Genomic DNA, 17,348 nt, shown 5'->3' with positions numbered 1-17,348 from the left:
CTTTCCCTGTGCCATAGTAGCAAAGGCACAGATCCAGAGAAAGAAGAGGAAATAGTCACGAAAAGCAGTTTTCCCTGCACATTGGGCAGTGCAGCAGAAGATGGAGAGAATACAGTCAATAGAATAGATAAGGAATGAAAACAGGAAACGAATGGTTTGACAGAAGTCTCACAAAGTTCAGAAAAACAAACACACCCGACATAACATGAGGCTTAACATGGGGCTAACAAACAACTGACCCAGAGAGAAGCAAGAGTCTCAAGCTGCCACTAATGAAATTTCATTTGACCAAAGGGAACAGGTGCTTAGAGAGGCTGGGAAATCTTCAGCCTTGGAGATTTTCAGAAGACACCTGGACAAGTCCCCGAAGATCCCAGAAGGTGAGAAAAACAGAAATTGAGTAACCAGTGCAGCAAGAAAGTGTATGAAGAAGGGGAGATCCTAGCCGTGACCTCCAGATGGCAGTGTGAAGTGGCAGATCAAGATCGTCAGTGGGGGTTTAAACACACCCCGACCCCCCCGGATAGCTGAATCCATCCGGTTAGACTTTACAAATAGGTAACCTGTTTGTATTTGTTCTCTTTCACTGGTCACTGTGTGCCAAACCTTTTGCAAAGTCTAAGGACTGACTGAATATCCATCTGTCATTTCCATGTTTAATTGGGTGTTTATGCTGTTCAGGCTAGTTTCCTAAGTAAATTACGCCGGTGTGAGCATACTGACTCTCTGTTCTTCTCCTTGTTGGGTTTGACAAGGAACGGGCATCTCAAAATTTTGCATTTCTAGAAGTTTCAGGGAAACTGAGAGCCAGATCGGAGAGGCCTGTTGGCATCACCACTGAAGGAATCCACTCCATAATCGAGCTTCATTAGTTGGACTCAATGATCTTAAAGGTCTTTTCCAACTCAAATGTTTCTGTGATTCCCCCTATGTTTGATACATTATTTTACAAATTTAACAATTCCACGACTATAACGTAATAAAGTCACTATCCTGCTCAACTATGCTGTTGTCTGAAAGGGGATCATTATTAGCATTTTATTAGAAGTCCATGAACAAGTTAAAAAGTGGAAAAAAACATTCATGTAGGAAAGATTCATGGAGAACACGTCAACAGTAAAATACAGATACAACTTCTGGCTCAGTAAGTGTCTAAGCTTTATACAGCAAAAAATAGGAGATCATGCCAGGAAAAGATCACCATATGTTTGCCTCCTTAAATCTCCACATCTGGCTTCCCCACTCCTTGTCCTTCCGTTTCGCCTTCTCATCCCCTTTCTATACAAATTTAGGTTATCTCCTGCCCAAGTAGACTTCTGCCTCCTGGCAGACAGAGACTCCTGCTTTTGAAAAGGCAAGTCTGGTTTTGGTGGTCATATTTGTAGCAGCAAAAATGGCTTTGGACCACAGTCATGCTCAAGTGGTATCGTCCTGTACACCTCCAGCAGTCCATCCACAACTCTGACTTAAGATTGTGGTAAAAGGAAGAGTTAGAGGCTGTATGCTGCTTTGGACAAACTTCTGGCCTAGGCCCTTTGTGTTCTGGAAAAGCTCAGGAAACAAACCCGTGAAACACTCCGTTTAAGCACAGAATATCTTACTGGAAATGATATATATGAAATTTTTGTAGTTTTGTGTGGCTGGGTTCTGGTGGAGAAGGGCAGGCTGCAGGGGTGGCTTCTGCAAGCAGCAGCCAGAAGCTCTCTGCAGGCCCCACAGAGAAAACACCAGCTGGCTCAAGGCTAGACCTGCTGCTGACCAAGGCCGAGCCCATCAGCGATGGTCACAGCACCTCTGGTAATCACATTTAGGAGAAAAAAAAACCCTGCAAGCAGCTGCTTTTTGCCACCAGAGAAAGGAGTGAGAAGATGAAAGAAACTGCAGACAGTGAAAGGGTGTGTGTGTGTGTGTGAGCGTGTATTTTAAAAATACTGTTATTATGTAAATACAGTTGTGGTCAGTTAGCCATGTGTGTAGTGAAAGAGAGTGTATATGAACTTACAGACTTATTTAGTTCTATAATTTACCATTGTCAGAGAAGGGGTTTAGAAGCAGCATTGACTCCTGAGATTGTCTAAGTTTCCATTGCGATACTATTGGGTTCAGTTGCTTGAAATATTGCAATATTTGACCTGTGTAGATTAAATGCTAGATAGCCACTTTGGGTCAGAGCATAGTAGCTGTTTTTGAGATTCAGAAGAGTACCATAACTTTCTATTATTATTATTATTATTATTATTATTATTATTATTATTATTATTATTATTATTATTATTATTATTATTATTATTATTATTATTATTATTATTATTATTATTATTATTATTATTTAATATTAATAGTAATATTACTACTACTAATAGTAATAATAGTAACCAGGTCAGTGCTATGCTTGGCAGGAGGGGGTGTAACCAAGATCTTTTTTTACTGTCCTGAAGATGCACTGTGATTTCGTGGGGAATTAGTGTGAAACTTGAAGTTCATGTGAGCTCAGCACGGCAATAAGGGAAGTTGGCTGCTGAAGCTTCTGCAAGTTCATTTTTATTGACTATGTTCAAATGCAGCTTTCCCACAGACTACAGCTGCACAAGACCCCAGGTGGTTCTTCGAGAGCTCTGGCAAGGACTTTCCTTCCAGGACTATTTCTTCTTCACTGAAGAACAAAGACAGGAATCCTGTGCCCTGCTTTGCTGGTGCCTCTTCTCGCAGGCAGGCACAGGACACAGCCTGTCCTGACTGAATTTGCCATGGGAGAGGAGCAGGCTGCTAAGGGGCAAGATAACTATCGAAAGAGTGCGTGGGACTGCAGTTCGGGGTTGAACACTGATAGTGAGGTGGAAGATACTGGAAGAGTCAGAATAAAATTAAATCTGACTGAAGTCTGCAGCAGCAAATCACTGAGCCAAGGGAAGAACACAGGGAGGGCAGGGAAAGAAATACCACTAGCAAGAGATGGAGTGTGAAAGGAGAATGGTGACTGCTTGGAAAAACAGGCAGGGAAGACGTGAAAACAACTTTTAATTAGAAGGATGAATAGGGGCCCTTGGAGCCTGTAGGGAAAAGAAGTCAGGAGTGGATGAATGGCAAACCAGAGCCAGAGAAAGGAGTCAATGGACATTTGAGATGGGGAGGGAACGATATGCTTGAAAACAGTTCACCTTTTAGGTGTGGAAATTATTGCACAAATAACTGTGATGACAGAGCCTGTATTTCAGTCATCACTGCTTTTGTTCGCTGGACACCCCCATTACCACGACACCGCCCCCCCCCCCCCCCCCCCCGCCCCGAAATTTGGATCCAGGGAGTTACAGCTCTGTTTGCGGGGGGGGGCCGACGGACGGACACACGGTGTGACCGGCACACGAAGCTGGCGTGTCCGGGGAGCGTCAGGGTAGCAAGCAGCCACCCCGATGACATCCGTTCCGTCCCCAGCAGTACCAGGCTTGGCAGGCCTCTCAGGGCCGGGCAGCTTCCACCCCCGGGCTGTCCCTTCCCGCCCTCGCAGGCTCCGCCAGCCCGTCTCTGCTGCCCCCTCCCGGTGTCTCCGGGACCGGCGGGCCGGGCCTCCGCCGCTAGCTCCAAGCCGGACGGAACAGGCAGGAGACTCCCGCCTGTAACTGACGGAGCCGCAGAGCAGCGTCCATCGCTCGCGGGGTGGCAGCTCTGCCCGCGCTGGCAGGAGCGGCTGGCGCATCTGGGGAAGCGCCGCATCTTGTCGCGCCTAGAGGAGCCACCGCGGCTGCGACACCGCTTACAGCCCTGTGGTTTAAAGTAGGCCAGAGTGTTTAGGAATGTTTACTCAACTGGACAAAAATGTAAACTGTTCCTCCGTGGCCACTGGTTGACTGCTGGTGAGGCCGTGTGCGTGATGAGGATGGGTGTCCCTAGGAAGGTCATAGCAGAACCCACACCAGTTATCTCCAGCTGTGAGTCAGAGCTTACCCTTGGGTGTAAACAAGACTGGGGTTTCTCTTTTGTCGGAAAAGTAGTGCAGGCATCATCTGTGCTTCACAGTCATGGACTGAAACTGAAGCTACACCCGGGGGTGTTGGGGAAGGGAGTCCAGAAAGCAGCAGGCATTGCAGTGTGGTACAGTGGAGATGCATGTGTACATGGTGATGCATGGTCCCAAGTCCCAAGCTTTACTAAGAGGTTATGGGGGCTTCGCATTCAGGCTCAGTGCTGGAGGGAATAAAAGAAGTGAACAGACTGGTGGATGAGAAACTTAACATGAGCCAGCAGTGTGCTCTTGTAGCTCGTAAGGCCAATGGTATCCTGGGCTCCATTAGAAGAGGGGTGGCCAGCAGGGACAGGGAGGTGATTGTCCCTCTTTACTCTGCCCTTGTGAAGCCCCATCTGGAGTCCTGTGTCCAGATCTGGAGGCCCCCAATACAAGAAAGATGTGGAACTGTTGGAGAGGGTTCAGAGGAGGGCCACAAGGATGATCACAGGGCTGGAGCACTTGCCCTATGAAGAGAGGCTGAGGCAGCTGGGCTTGTTCAGCCTAGAGAAGAGAAGGCTGCGGGGGGACCTCATTGCAGCCTTCCAGTACCTGAAGGGAGCTTATAAGGAGGACAGGGGGGATTCAACTTTTTAAAAGGACAGACAATGGCAGGACAAGGGGGAATGGATTAAAACTAAATGAAGGAAGGTTTAGATTAGATATTAGGGGGAAGTTTTTTGCAGAAAGAGTGGTGAGGTGCTGGAACAGGCTGCCCAGAGAGGTAGTGGATGCCCCGTCCCTGGAAGTGTTCAAGGCCAGGTTGGATGGGGCCCTGGGCAGCCTTGTGTAGATCCAGGCCTGAGGTTGGTGGCCCTGCCTGTGGCAGGGGATTTGGAGCTCTATGATCCGTGGGATCCCTTCCAACCCATGCCATTCTATGATTCTATGATTCTGTGACTGGTGAAAATTCGCCAGGTACAATGTGCAGAGGTGGAAAGCAGTGGGTTATCCTGAGCAGTTCACCAGCATGCAGGTGCTGGTGTGCTGGAAAACAAGCACACAGACAGGTTTTCCTGGCACTTACCCGAGGCCTTGAACTACCCACTAGCAACAAAACTGGCCTGGGTCACAAGAGATGAGAGAAGTACGGTATGCAAGAAACCCACTGAATCTGCTTACTGGCAGAACGTCAATCTGGCAAATTACTGGCAAGGTCTGGTGGATCAGGGATATTTTACCTGCTACTTACATATTCTTGATTGCCTGCCGATGGATTTCACCTAGTTAATGTTATGCTTTCTCTTTTGATATTTATTCCCTTTGTTTTACACACCTACTCAGTATTTCCAGATAATAAAGCGTGGCTTTTAGTAAGAACTTGGGAAAGTTTTCCTGTGGGAAAACAAGCCAGTCGGGCCTGTTCTAGATTGTAATTTTATGAAAACTGGAACCCTACTGTTCTTCACAACATCTGGCAGAAAGGTTACAGCTATGCAGCTCTGACTCATCTTAAGAAAAGGTTTGTCTTAAGCAATTTGAGAAAAGCAGTATGTGGTCATGTAATTTAGGAATTTTAAGAGAATGCATGTAACCCCGAGCAGAATTATATTGCGTTGTCAAACTTAATGTTATAATTTATTAATGTTAATTGTATTTTTTGCCTCTTTTACATTATTATTTTAATACAATTTCCAGCGTAGTTTCAGTGAATTGTAAAATATATTACCTAGCTGCTTCATCTTATGAATTGTAAAAACAACACAGGTCTAGGCAAATGCAATCAAATGCTGTATATGTATTTAATCGCAATACATATATAAATATCACTGATCTTCTGCATAGTAAGCTTTATGCAGATCGGTGCCCAGATAAAATGCAGCTGCCTTTTTATTTAACTTCAGAAATATTTTTCTTAATTAATAGGTATATGTCTTTTAAAAATTATTAATATTCACACACATATTAATTTACCACAGCTACAGACAAGTTGAGTCAGGTTTATATGAAAATACACAATTGTCTTGTGATGAAATGACATTCATAATATCACCCCACACTCATTTTACTTTTGCTATGCTCATTTTAATACACAACTTGAAGAATCACTGGCAGGGTCTTTACTTTGCTCAGTTTGAAGCAGAAAACATCTTCCTGTGATTTGTTGTGTATCTTTCATCACTGTTTTCCTGGTTCTCAAAATTCCAGTTAGAAACATAAAGCTGTGCTCCCAAGAGACATCAGAAGTGACATGACATGCTGTTTTCTTTCTCTATCCATTCTCAGTTTGACAAAGAAAACAGACTAGGCATGTTCTTCAGTAAGCCTTTATCCTGACTATAGTGAAGTCAGTTATGATTCATCTGTAGGTGTTTCTCTCCCTTGGCAATATAAAGGAGTGTTTCACCTGGTCTTTGCTAAGACACTTTTCCTATGGCCTGCTGAAACATGATTTCCACCCCCCGCCCCCCTCGCCCTGGGTAAAACAAGCTCTGGAGCATGCTATGCTGACTGGAAAAGTAGAGGTCTAGTCCCAGTGTAGCTGGTTTGTGATAAGGGGTATGCTAGAGTATTAGTGACATATCTGTATAGTGGTATTTTGGTCTTGTGGGAATTGGCTGGATTACGGGCCATGTCTGGCATAGATCTTGAAACTCCTTTCCATAAGGGTCTTCGATCCAACTTGCTCCAGGCCGAAGTATGACAAACAGTTGCTTTTACATGAAGTTATTGGTAAATAAAGACATAGGGATGAGTTTGTAGTCAAGTTCTTACTTACAGGAGTGTTGCCATAACAAAACCTGTCAAAACAATGCACTCTTACTCCTGCTGGTAGCTTCAGAGAAGCACAACATTGACTAGGCCACTGACTTTTCCTCTTTTTTCCCTCCTTAAAGAAAGGGTCTCTGAAGCATCAGATGAGGCACAGCGGCAGCAGCAGCCCAGTGGCCACCGGGTAGTAACAGAGTGGACTGGCAAAGTGGTCTCTGGACAGGATGATCAAAGTTTTTCCACACAAAAGCACTGGACCAGTTCTCGTGTGGACTCTGCCTTTTCTACACACTTTGGACTTTGCTTCAAACCTTTAAAAAGGCTGGGGTGGAGAGGGGGAGGAGAGGGGAAGCAGATGAAAACTCTGTTCCCTTTTCCCCAAAGTCATCTGATTTCCCGAAAATGCCTGATACAGGCCACATTTGCGTGCTCACCCGCGCGGCCTGAGCCAACTGGATTGTGCAATTTGTTCTGGAAATTCCCCTTCCTGCCCGAGAGCCGGCAAGCCGAGCATCCCACCCTAGTTGGGAGACTGGGAAGCCGCGTCCCACAGGTAGAGGGTGCTGCGATATTGCGAATTCGAGGTTTCTTCCCAGACCTCAGCTTTGGGTGCGTTTTGGAGGAGGGTGTGCACTGGGAGGAAAAAAGAAAAAGCGAAAGAGAGATCAGAGAAGGGGAGAAAGAAGAAAACAAGACACCTCCTAGGGAGAGAAGGTAAATATTGCAAACATTAGGCATGAGAAAGGAAAAATATTCCTGAGCGTTGCTGTCTAACATCTAGAAGAGCCAGGACAAGCTGCTCCCCTGCTTAGCATAATTTTTGAGGTGCTGGGAAGAACAGATTTGGTATCCTGGTGCTTTCTGTATTAATATGTTGTGTACCACCGTGGTGTTTGGAGACACTGATGGTCATGAAAGAATGTGAACCCATGAGTACCAAGATAGGGATTATTGCTCCATTTTGTCAGTACGGAGCCTAGCATCCCTTCTTGATACCAGGGGAATGCAGGAAGGAACAGAGATGTAAACCTTCTTTTGAGGCAAAATATTAATGTATTCTTCACAAGTTGGGATTTTAGGGGCTTTGACTTGCCTAGCAGACATGCAAGTGCACAGGCAACTAATCAATTATACTGTTTTTTTTGTCCCAGACCATAACTCCAAAGTCCAATTTCTGAAAGCTTTCAGAAAGGAAGATTCTGCTTTTTCCAGATGTGGTGAGTTATTGAATCTCCAAGGGGAATTCAGGTTTATTAATAATTTCATTTAATAAATGAGATGTTTTTCCTGTAGTACTGTACTGATTCTCAAATCTGAATGTTTTCTATAGCCCAAGTAGCCTGCAGAACAAGGAGGGAATAGCACTTCAAACCCTTGTGTTCAACTTCTGCAGCATTACCAGCTCTTCTTAGAGCTGGAGTGGAACAGAGCATGACTGAGGTTGTACTGTGTCAAAGGCTATAGCAAAAAGACAAGCCTCACACAGCCACAGCATTGGTCGTTAGAACTCCAATGCCAGTAGCTGTGCTGCGTGCTACGTACAGCCACAGACTAGCTGTTTCACTAAGGACTGTGTGTGTATGAGGACAGGAAAGGACTCCTGCAATGTCATCTTCCCACCTCTTTTCTCAGGTTCCTTATCTTCTGTCTCCCGTTCTGGGCTGATGCAGCTTCCATGTATGGTGAGATCTTGTCACCCAATTATCCTCAGGTGTATCCCAATGATGTGCAGAAATCTTGGGAAATCCAGGTCCCTTCAGGATATGGCATTCGCCTTTATTTTACACATATGGATCTTGAACCATCGCAGAACTGTGAATATGACTTTGTGAAGGTACTGTTCCTGTCCTTAAGTAAGAAAAAGACAAGGAAGGCAGGTTAGAGCACAGAACAGCAAAGCTGTGTGCAAAGCTTAGGGCTGCAAGAGAAGGTAGGTAGATCCTTCTTCTTTTGAGCTCCAAGAAGCCCAAACGACTGAGCATATCTGCACTAGCAGTCACTAAATTGATTTGGGTTTGCTTCATAACCACATAAGCATTGCCTGTCAACTGAGTGTCTTATCTGTGGCCTCCTCCCCACACTGCTCCTATATTCATAGGAAAAGCCGTCTTAGCCATTACTGACACCTCCCTATTGCAAGGCATATTCTTAGCCAGGGAACTGTAGCTAGAAAAGGACTGTTTTCTTAGGGCATTGCTTTTCTGTCCCAGAAATTATTCAGAATTAAACTGTGAGTGGACATGGGTTTCTTAATGCTATCAGAAATTGATTGGAAATGATGAAGGTTAAAAACAGTCAAGAAATCTATGTATGGATAGTGGGAATTCAGATAAAGTGTTGTGGTTCACTGTACCACAGTTTCCTATGATCTGTGCAACACAGATTTCTTAAAACAGAGACCCAGTATCTCTGTTCCATGTTGTCCCACAGGGCATAAAATACCAGTTATTTACACAGAAAACAGACAGAAACAAGACCATTCTATCTTGTAATAGCTATGTGTAAAAAGGGACAAAATGATGAGGTACAACACCAGAAAGAGAGCTTGGAGAAGAATAAAGGTGTGAGAGTAGGATGGATGTGCTCTGCTGGGAGCTATAGTAACATGTTCTTTTGCAACAAACTAATGAACCTGTCAGACTGCTCTGCAAACTGTCAGTGATTGTTTTTTGCCAGTTTGAACCATGGTGTTGATTTTTTATACAAATGGGTCTGAGGAAAGGTTGTTAACAAAGAACAGAGATCAATTTCTGGATTAATTTGTGTCTGAGAAATTAAGATAGGTGTTTCACAGCAGGAAAGTTGGTAGACTTGGGCATCTTACAAATATTATGAAACTTGATGTCTGGGGGTTCCATTCAGCAGTACCTTGACTTCCACCCTTGACCAGCTCTTTGGATGACACAGCAGCCTTGGTGCCTCCTGCTAGTTCTGTGACATAGCTGAGCCCTGAGAAATCTACCTGAACGTTGTGGGAAATGCATGCAATTTAGGAGCTTTTGGTTAGCCACCTATTAGCTGAAATACACATGTTGTTAATTACACATACTCCAGTTAACGAGATAAAACCTCTCTGCATTCTTCTGCAGATCCTGTCTGTTGGCCAAGTTGAAGGTGTGCTTTGTGGGCGGAAGAAACCTCGTGCCCCAGGTTCCTCCATTGTAGAGGAATTTCACATCCCTTACGACACCCTCACTATGAATTTCCAATCAGACTTTTCCAACGAGGAGCGTTTCACTGGTTTTGCAGCCTACTATGTTGCAGTGGGTAAGGCTAAAACAGCCTCCTCTGACTCTCTAGTTTTGAGGCTGGGGGAGAAGTAAAGCTGGCAGAAAGCTCCTTTGCAGTATGGCCAATATAAATGCTGTTTTAGAGACACATTTTTCTTGTTGTCTGTCAGTGTTTGCTCCACTTTCTCATGTTCCTCTTGCCTTTAGGGCTCTCTCCTAGTCTTGGCTGATTCATCTTTTCATACTTGCAGATTTGGATGAGTGCACAGATTTTGTGGAGGAACCTTGTAGTCATTACTGTAATAATTATATTGGAGGATACTTCTGTACCTGTCCACCAGATTATTTCCTCTATAAGGACAACAAAACATGTGGAGGTAAGAGCAGTGGGCAACAGGAAGAGTTAATTTAGGCAAAGTGAGATACTGTACATGAAAGACCTTTTCTATCACAACCAGTTGTGACAGGTATGTTTTGGGGAACAAAAAATCCCAGCGCAAATCTGAACTAGCAGTAGACCCTGATTTGGGGAATTTCTATTAAAGTAGTATTGACATCTGTTTTTTTGTGCCAAGAAAATTAAGAAGCTACTAAATGACACTTTTTAAAGCCTGTGATGAAGACCTTTCTTAGCATGTTGCTATCTGTGAATCTTTTAATCTCTGGCAAAACAGGACATTGCAATAAAGACACAAAAATGGCCAAGGGACTGCTTGACTTGAATCAAAAAATTACAAGGTCACAAATGGTCTATGTTGAAAGGAGTATAATATGAGGACCTGAGCATGAGGGGAAGGGGCCTAAATCACAGGTGGAAGGTAAAAATAATGGCCATTACAAGTTAAGTCCCTGACTGATTGGATCAATAGCGACCTTGTTTTCAGTTTCCTGGAAAGATGCAATGTTTGTGACATGGTGACTGGAGATGTAGTGGAAGAGGGAAAACTTGCCAGCTTCATAGATGGACTGTCCTTTCTGAATCCTCCCCATGTTCCTTTCTTAATTCTAGTGAACTGTAGTGGAAGTGTCTACACTGAGCTATCAGGGGAGATTTCCAGCCCCAACTACCCCAACGACTACCCAGAGAACTCACGGTGTGCATACCGAGTGACTCTGAGGCCAGGCTACTTTGTAACGTTGACCATACCCAATGGGGACTTCGATGTGGAACCAGCTGACTCAAAAGGGACTTGCCGTGACAGCTTAACAGTAGGTGTGGGTCTTAGGGAGGGAATCAGGATCTACCCTCAATTTCCTCATATTCAGAAGACCCTCTGAGTGCTTAACTTTATTTTCATCTGTGTTGCCTTTTCAGGTTCTTGGGAATACATTTGAATATGCATATATATATATATTTGAATGTCTCTCTCAATACATTTGGTATTTCTCATTTCTTGTTTTTTGTTTTCCTAGTTTGTTTCTGGAAAGCAGCGTTTTGGTCCCTATTGTGGCAGCGAATTTCCAGATCCTCCTGAAATCAAAACCAGGAGCAACACTCTTGACATAATCTTCCAAACAGACCACGCAGTACAGCACAGAGGCTGGAAAATACGCTACTATGGGGATCGTGAGTAAACACTTAGGAAAGCATGCCTGCTGCTGCTGAGTTAGGGAGGGTTTGTCCCAGGTCAGATTCGTGGTACAACAGCATGTTAACATGTTTGCTGCTGGTGGTATTGGGTAAATGGAGGATGCCTGTTTGCTAGGGAAAATAATCACTGGGGAGAAAGAAGTTGGGAGCTGGAAGGAGAATAAATCTTCAACCAGTTAATCACTGATTTCCACCTATCTCTTCAAAGCTGTATCATGTCCCGAAAGTGTCATCCCCAACTCTGTTATTGAACCAAAGAAGAACAGATATATCTTCCAGGACAATGTGAAGGTGACCTGTGTGGAAGGTTATGAAGTTGTGACGGTAAGTTACGTAAAAAAGCATAAATCCTCTCTGTCCCTCTCAGTATCTTCCTGATACTGTTTCCCTTCAGGTGTCCTGAGCACCTTTGGGGACTCACACAGCTATAATAAGTGAAAACTTCTTCCAGCCACTGCAGCTTTTTTTGAGGACCCTCCACTGGAGTGACTGTGTCAGATATATCTCATGGCCAGTGGCTTTACATGGATCATGTATTCTTTTCCCTAGTCACGGGACAGCTTTACGACTTTTCACTCCAGCTGTCAGAACAATGGTGAATGGACCAACTCCCATTTCAGCTGTGTTCGTAAGTGATTCATCTCTGTATTCTGGGAAGCAAACTGGAATGGAGTCTTTAGGCTATTTATCCAGATTAGGAGAACACTGAAGGACTGGGATGTGAGCATTCTGAAGGGTTCAGAGGAAGGGCATGCTGATGACTGTACAGGGAACAGAGGAGCTGAGTGGTTCCCCATTGTACAGAATCATCATATTGTTGGGTGAGGATGCCCCTTTGATTTTATTTGGTTGGTTTTGTTTCTTCTCTACAGCTGTGATCTGTGATGATCCTACCCCTATTGACAATGCCCAAGCCATATACGTCTCTGAGCTTCATGAGCCTCTGTACAAAGCTGCTTTCCGGTATCAGTGTGATGCACCTTACTATACCCTAGAAAACAAAGATGATGGTAAGCATGGCTTCTGCTACATGAGCATACTTTGATCAACATCCTAAGAAATGGCAATGTCACGGGGCTGGGATTATATCCCATCAGGTCAAGACTGGGAAAAAGTTCTTAGAGGTGTAGGGTTCCAGGCACTAGTTTTGTGTCACTGTTACGTTTATTACAGTGCAATAACATCTGTATGTGGACTGTTGACCTTAAATGCATTAGCAAGTCTTCTCTCCATTTGCCTGGTGTGTGAAACCATGGAGGGTTTTCTCACATCTAGCACACATTTTTGGTGGAGAAGTAAAGGACTCAAGCAATCTATCAGATGAGGTTCCTCCAAAACAGAGATAGAAACACACTGGTGGAATCGTGTACTTCTAGGGTGTTCTCAGCAATGTTTACCAAGCTGTGCTTGCTTTGCAAATTAGAAATAAATCACCTTATACTGTAATGCTGCTTACCCTCTTTTCATCTTGATTATATCCTTATGGTGCTCTTTTCTTGTGTCTTCCAAGTGGTGTATCATTGCTCAGCCACTGGAGAATGGGTCAATGAAGAGATGGGAACAAAGCTACCAAAGTGCATCCCAGGTACTACCAAAAACTGTGTATATGTGTATATGGCATATGAAGACAACTGCTTCCTTCATCTCTCTATTTATAAACTGTTAAGCCCGAAAGTATCCTTTCTGTGTTGTCTGAATCACATTGGACAAGACATTTCTGAAAGCTGTGATCCCCAAAGAAAGGTCAGATGAGACAGCAGAAATAAACAGGAGACAAAAGACAGCTCATGTAATAGGACCTCTTCGAGTATCAGTGTGTGTTTCTACACCAGTTCCCCCACCTTCAAGTGTGTAGGTTTTCTATTTGTTCAGTGCTTTGGGTCTCTGCCTGTGTTAGTTGCAAGAAGACTGACAAGTCAAGAGAGATGTCCAAGAATGCTGGACCTTTTCTGTCTGTGGTCCCTCCCAAGCTGCACTGACAGCTGTAGCTTCTCTTCAGGCCTCTCTCGGGTGTAGTGCCCATCTGTCCTCTGGGCACTACAGGTACAGCGCTATAGGGAATGGTCTCACTGGAAGTCATAGCCTAAACCCTTAAGGTTTAATGTGTCCTTCAGTATTCAGCTATGCTAAGTGTGAATGGAAGGCTCAAGCAAGGTCAAGGACTTTCTCATCCTCTCTTTGTGTACTCAGGAGACACTGAGCGGTCCTGCTCCTGCCTGCTCATAGTTATGGCTGGATCTTAACTTCCTGCTGAGAGCATTTTTAATCCTATGTTTTCTGCACACTGTTCAGCTTACTCTCTTAGAGGAGGCAGCATTCCTAAGGCTAGTTGTACATGATGTTTGTTCACTACTTGAGACTCCCGAATCCTTACTGGCAAAGTGCAAGATCTAGCTGAAGGTGGTTCCAACTCTCTTAAGGGCCAGCTCAGTGAGTAACTTGGACTACACAAGTCCACAGTGCAAAAAGGCAAATTGTAAGATTTTCTCAGGGAATTTAGTACCCAAGAATATGCAAGGAATATGAAGCCAGACTCTTCTCAGTGGGACACCGCAGTAAGACAATGGCAGGCAATGGGCACAAGTTGCATCAGAGGAAATTCTGACTGTATTTAAGGAAAAATTCTTCCCTGAAGCACTGAAGCTGTTCTTCAGAGAGGCTGGCTAATCACTATCCTTGGAGATAATCAGAAGTTATCTGTCAAAGCCCCTGAGCAACCTGGCTTTGCAGTTAGGAGGACAAGGGGAAGGACAGTTATGGATTAACAGGTTGAACTAGAGACATTGAGAGGTACTTTCCAGCCTAAATCATTCTCTAATTACATCAGATTAATTCTTTAACAAACTGCTTCATTTAAATTGGAAGCTATCTACTGGCTATAGTTCCTTAATCTCGGACTGTGTGACTACGGGTAAAATGTAGGCAATTACTAAGGCAATGTGATAAGAAATCAATTTCCTAACTGTGTCAGAATGTCAAGCCTTATTTATGCCCTTAGTGCTTATCTTCTTCAAAACCTTATAGAACATTTTACTGAAAGAGCACAGAACATCTCTGCATCCATAAGATCTACAGATAAGCACTGGGTTAATGGAGATCTTAAGATTTTCCATACTAAAAGAACAGAAAAGAAAAATGCTTTATCAGCAGTGACAAACCTGAACACTTAACCTGACACTATCTGGAATTCAGAAAAAAAAATTGTCTTATTTGTAAGAACTTAAGCAAATATTTTGTCAAAGGCAAACCCTTCACCTACAGGACATATTCAGCAAAGGAAAAATTCTAACTAAAATTTGATTAAATTCTGAGTTTTGATATACCCAACTCTGGCGGGGCGACAACTGCTTTCCAGAACAAGAATTTGAGAGTGAGTATTTTTAGCCTAAATTGAATGTTGATAGTACTTTTGCTTGATTTTTCTTGAATTTCTTTGTAAAAAGATGTTTCAAATTCTATGACATAGACTATGAACATTGGTTACTCAGAATTAAGAATGATTTAGATGACACAGAAAGGAGGGAACTATGTGGGTTTTTAGCAGTACCAAAGAAATCCCTATTCCTAACCGCACATTCTCCCATGTGGTTCCTCTTTTTTTCCTTTTCTTTCCAGTTTGTGGGGTGCCTAGTAATCCCATCCGAGAGAAAGCGAAGATTTTTGGAGGCACCCTTGCAGAAAAGGGCAATTTCCCCTGGCAGGTGTATTTCGAGAACCCAAGAGGAGGTGGAGTACTCATCTCTGAAAGATGGGTGATGACTGCAGCTCATGTGCTGGAGGGATTCGACAGCCCCACCATGTATGCTGGGGTATTCAATGTTGGTAGAAGAGATTTTCGGACAATGGAAGGCACGCAGTTGATCCCAGAGGCTTCATTCATCCATCCTGGTTGGAAGAAGCAGCCCATAGACACCAGGACAGATTTTGATAATGATATTGCACTACTGAAGCTGAGGGATCCTGTGAAGATGGGCCCAAACATCTCACCCCTCTGTCTTCCTGGTAAATCACCTGAGTATGAGTTGCAAGAAGGGACTCTGGGCTACATTGCTGGCTGGGGCCAGAGAGAGACTGGAAGACTGCCTGTTTTTCTTTGGAAGGCCCAGATTCCTGTGGTGAACATGGATAGGTGCCGATCTGTGAAACCAGAAGGCTCTGCCGATTCCAGTGCATACCGATTCACTGACAATATGATCTGTGCTGGTGGTGGCAAGGACAGCTGTAAGGGTGATAGTGGTGGAGCATATTCTATCCAAGATCCTCTTGATGACAGACGGTACTACGTGGCTGGGCTGGTCTCCTGGGGACCAAAGTGTGGTACCTTTGGGCTTTACACCAAGGTAGTGCGTTATTTGGACTGGATTACAGAGACCATGAACAATAATGAAGATGAAGAAGAAACTGAGCAGGATTAACTTTCTCCTTTCAGCACAGTCACCTTGTCTAAATGTGATTCAGGCTGGCTGTGGTCCTGTTCACTCTATGTATATAACACGTCAAGATACTTGCTGCTTAGAGAGTCAAGAATATGTATCTTTTTTCTCCCACTGTCATCGTATAGAAAGGGAAATTATCTGTCTTCCACTCATAGTAGTAAGAGGTAGATGCTATTCTGCAGGAAGAGGTTCCTGTTGCTTCCTCTCATCTTTTTCTATCCCATTTCTCCTACTTGAAGACCTAGCCATGCCCCACCTGACAGGGAGATTTCAATGAAGATGAGAGAAAATAATTGTTGGTTCCCAGGGTAGGTTCAGAGACTTGTTTCTGATTTATGTATTTCCTGTAATGTTCAGAATATCTAACAGCATTAAAGAATCTCCAAATTCCCTTTTGTGCTATGTGCTATTGTGTGTGTATTGCCTTTCTTCTTTTCTGTCTAGGTCTAGTTCTCCTTAAAAGTCCCCTCCTGGGTCAGTGGACAGCAAGATGGGGCACAAGGGGGTAAAGCACCTCCCACTGTAGGGGAAGATCAGGTTTGTGACCACTTGAGGAACCTGAACATATATAAGTCCTTGAGACCTGATGAGATGCATCCCAGAGTCCTCAGGGAATTGGCTGATGTGGTTGCCAAGACCCTCTCCATCATATATGAAAAGTCCATGGTGACTGGAAAAAGAGCAACATTGTGTCCATTTTTAAAAAGGGTAAAAAAGATGACCCAAGGAACTACTGACCTGTCAGCCTCACCTCTGTGCCTGAAAGATCATGGAACAGATCCTCCTAGAAGCTATGCTATGGCACATGGAAAATAGGGAGGTGATTCAAGACAGTCAGCATGGCTTCACCAAGGGCAAATCCTGCCTGACCAGCCTTGTGGCTTTCTATGATGGGGTGATCACATCAGTGGACACTGGAAAAGCAAGAGGTGTAATCTATCTGGACTTCTTTAAAGCCTTTGACACAGTCCCCAACAGCATCCTTCTCTCTAAACTGGAGAGATACAGATTTGATGAGTGGACTGTTTGGTGGATAAGGCATTGGTTGGATGGTCGAATCCAGAGAGTAGTCATCAATGGCCTGATGTCCAGACGGAGATCTGTGACAAGTGGTGTCCCTCAGGGGTTCGTACCGAGACCGGTACTATTTAGTATTTTCATTGACAGTGAGGTTGGGTGCAAACAGCAAGTTTGCATTAGACACCAAGCTGAGTGGTGCAGTTGACATGCTGGAAGGATGGATGTCACCCAGAGGGACCTGGACAAGCTGGAGAAGTGGGACCATGTGAACCTCATGAGGTTCAACGAGGCCAAGTGCAAGGTCCTGCATCTGGGTCAGGGTAATCCTTGTCATCAGTACAGGCTGGGAGATTATGTGT

At 44.1% G+C, this 17,348-nt stretch overlaps 1 protein-coding gene across 1 annotated transcript; it reads left to right on the top strand.

Annotated features, from left to right (window-relative positions):
- The first annotated feature begins 7,250 nt into the window (after positions 1-7,250).
- On the top strand, positions 7,251-16,369 carry C1S (complement C1s). Its single transcript, XM_084273185.1, has 12 exons — positions 7,251-7,426; positions 7,864-7,929; positions 8,345-8,546; positions 9,802-9,979; positions 10,194-10,319; positions 10,952-11,151; positions 11,356-11,509; positions 11,742-11,857; positions 12,083-12,161; positions 12,406-12,543; positions 13,044-13,118; positions 15,149-16,369. Exons 2-12 carry the CDS (start codon positions 7,925-7,927, stop codon positions 15,946-15,948), a joined length of 2,073 nt encoding a protein of 690 aa, XP_084129311.1. The 5' UTR covers positions 7,251-7,426; positions 7,864-7,924; the 3' UTR covers positions 15,949-16,369.
- The last annotated feature ends 979 nt before the right edge of the window (positions 16,370-17,348 follow it).

Source organism: Gallinula chloropus (genome assembly GCF_964237585.1).
Source record: "Gallinula chloropus genome assembly, chromosome: 1".
Classification (NCBI taxonomy): Eukaryota; Metazoa; Chordata; class Aves; order Gruiformes; family Rallidae; genus Gallinula; species Gallinula chloropus.
This window is presented reverse-complemented; position numbering and strand designations above follow the sequence as displayed.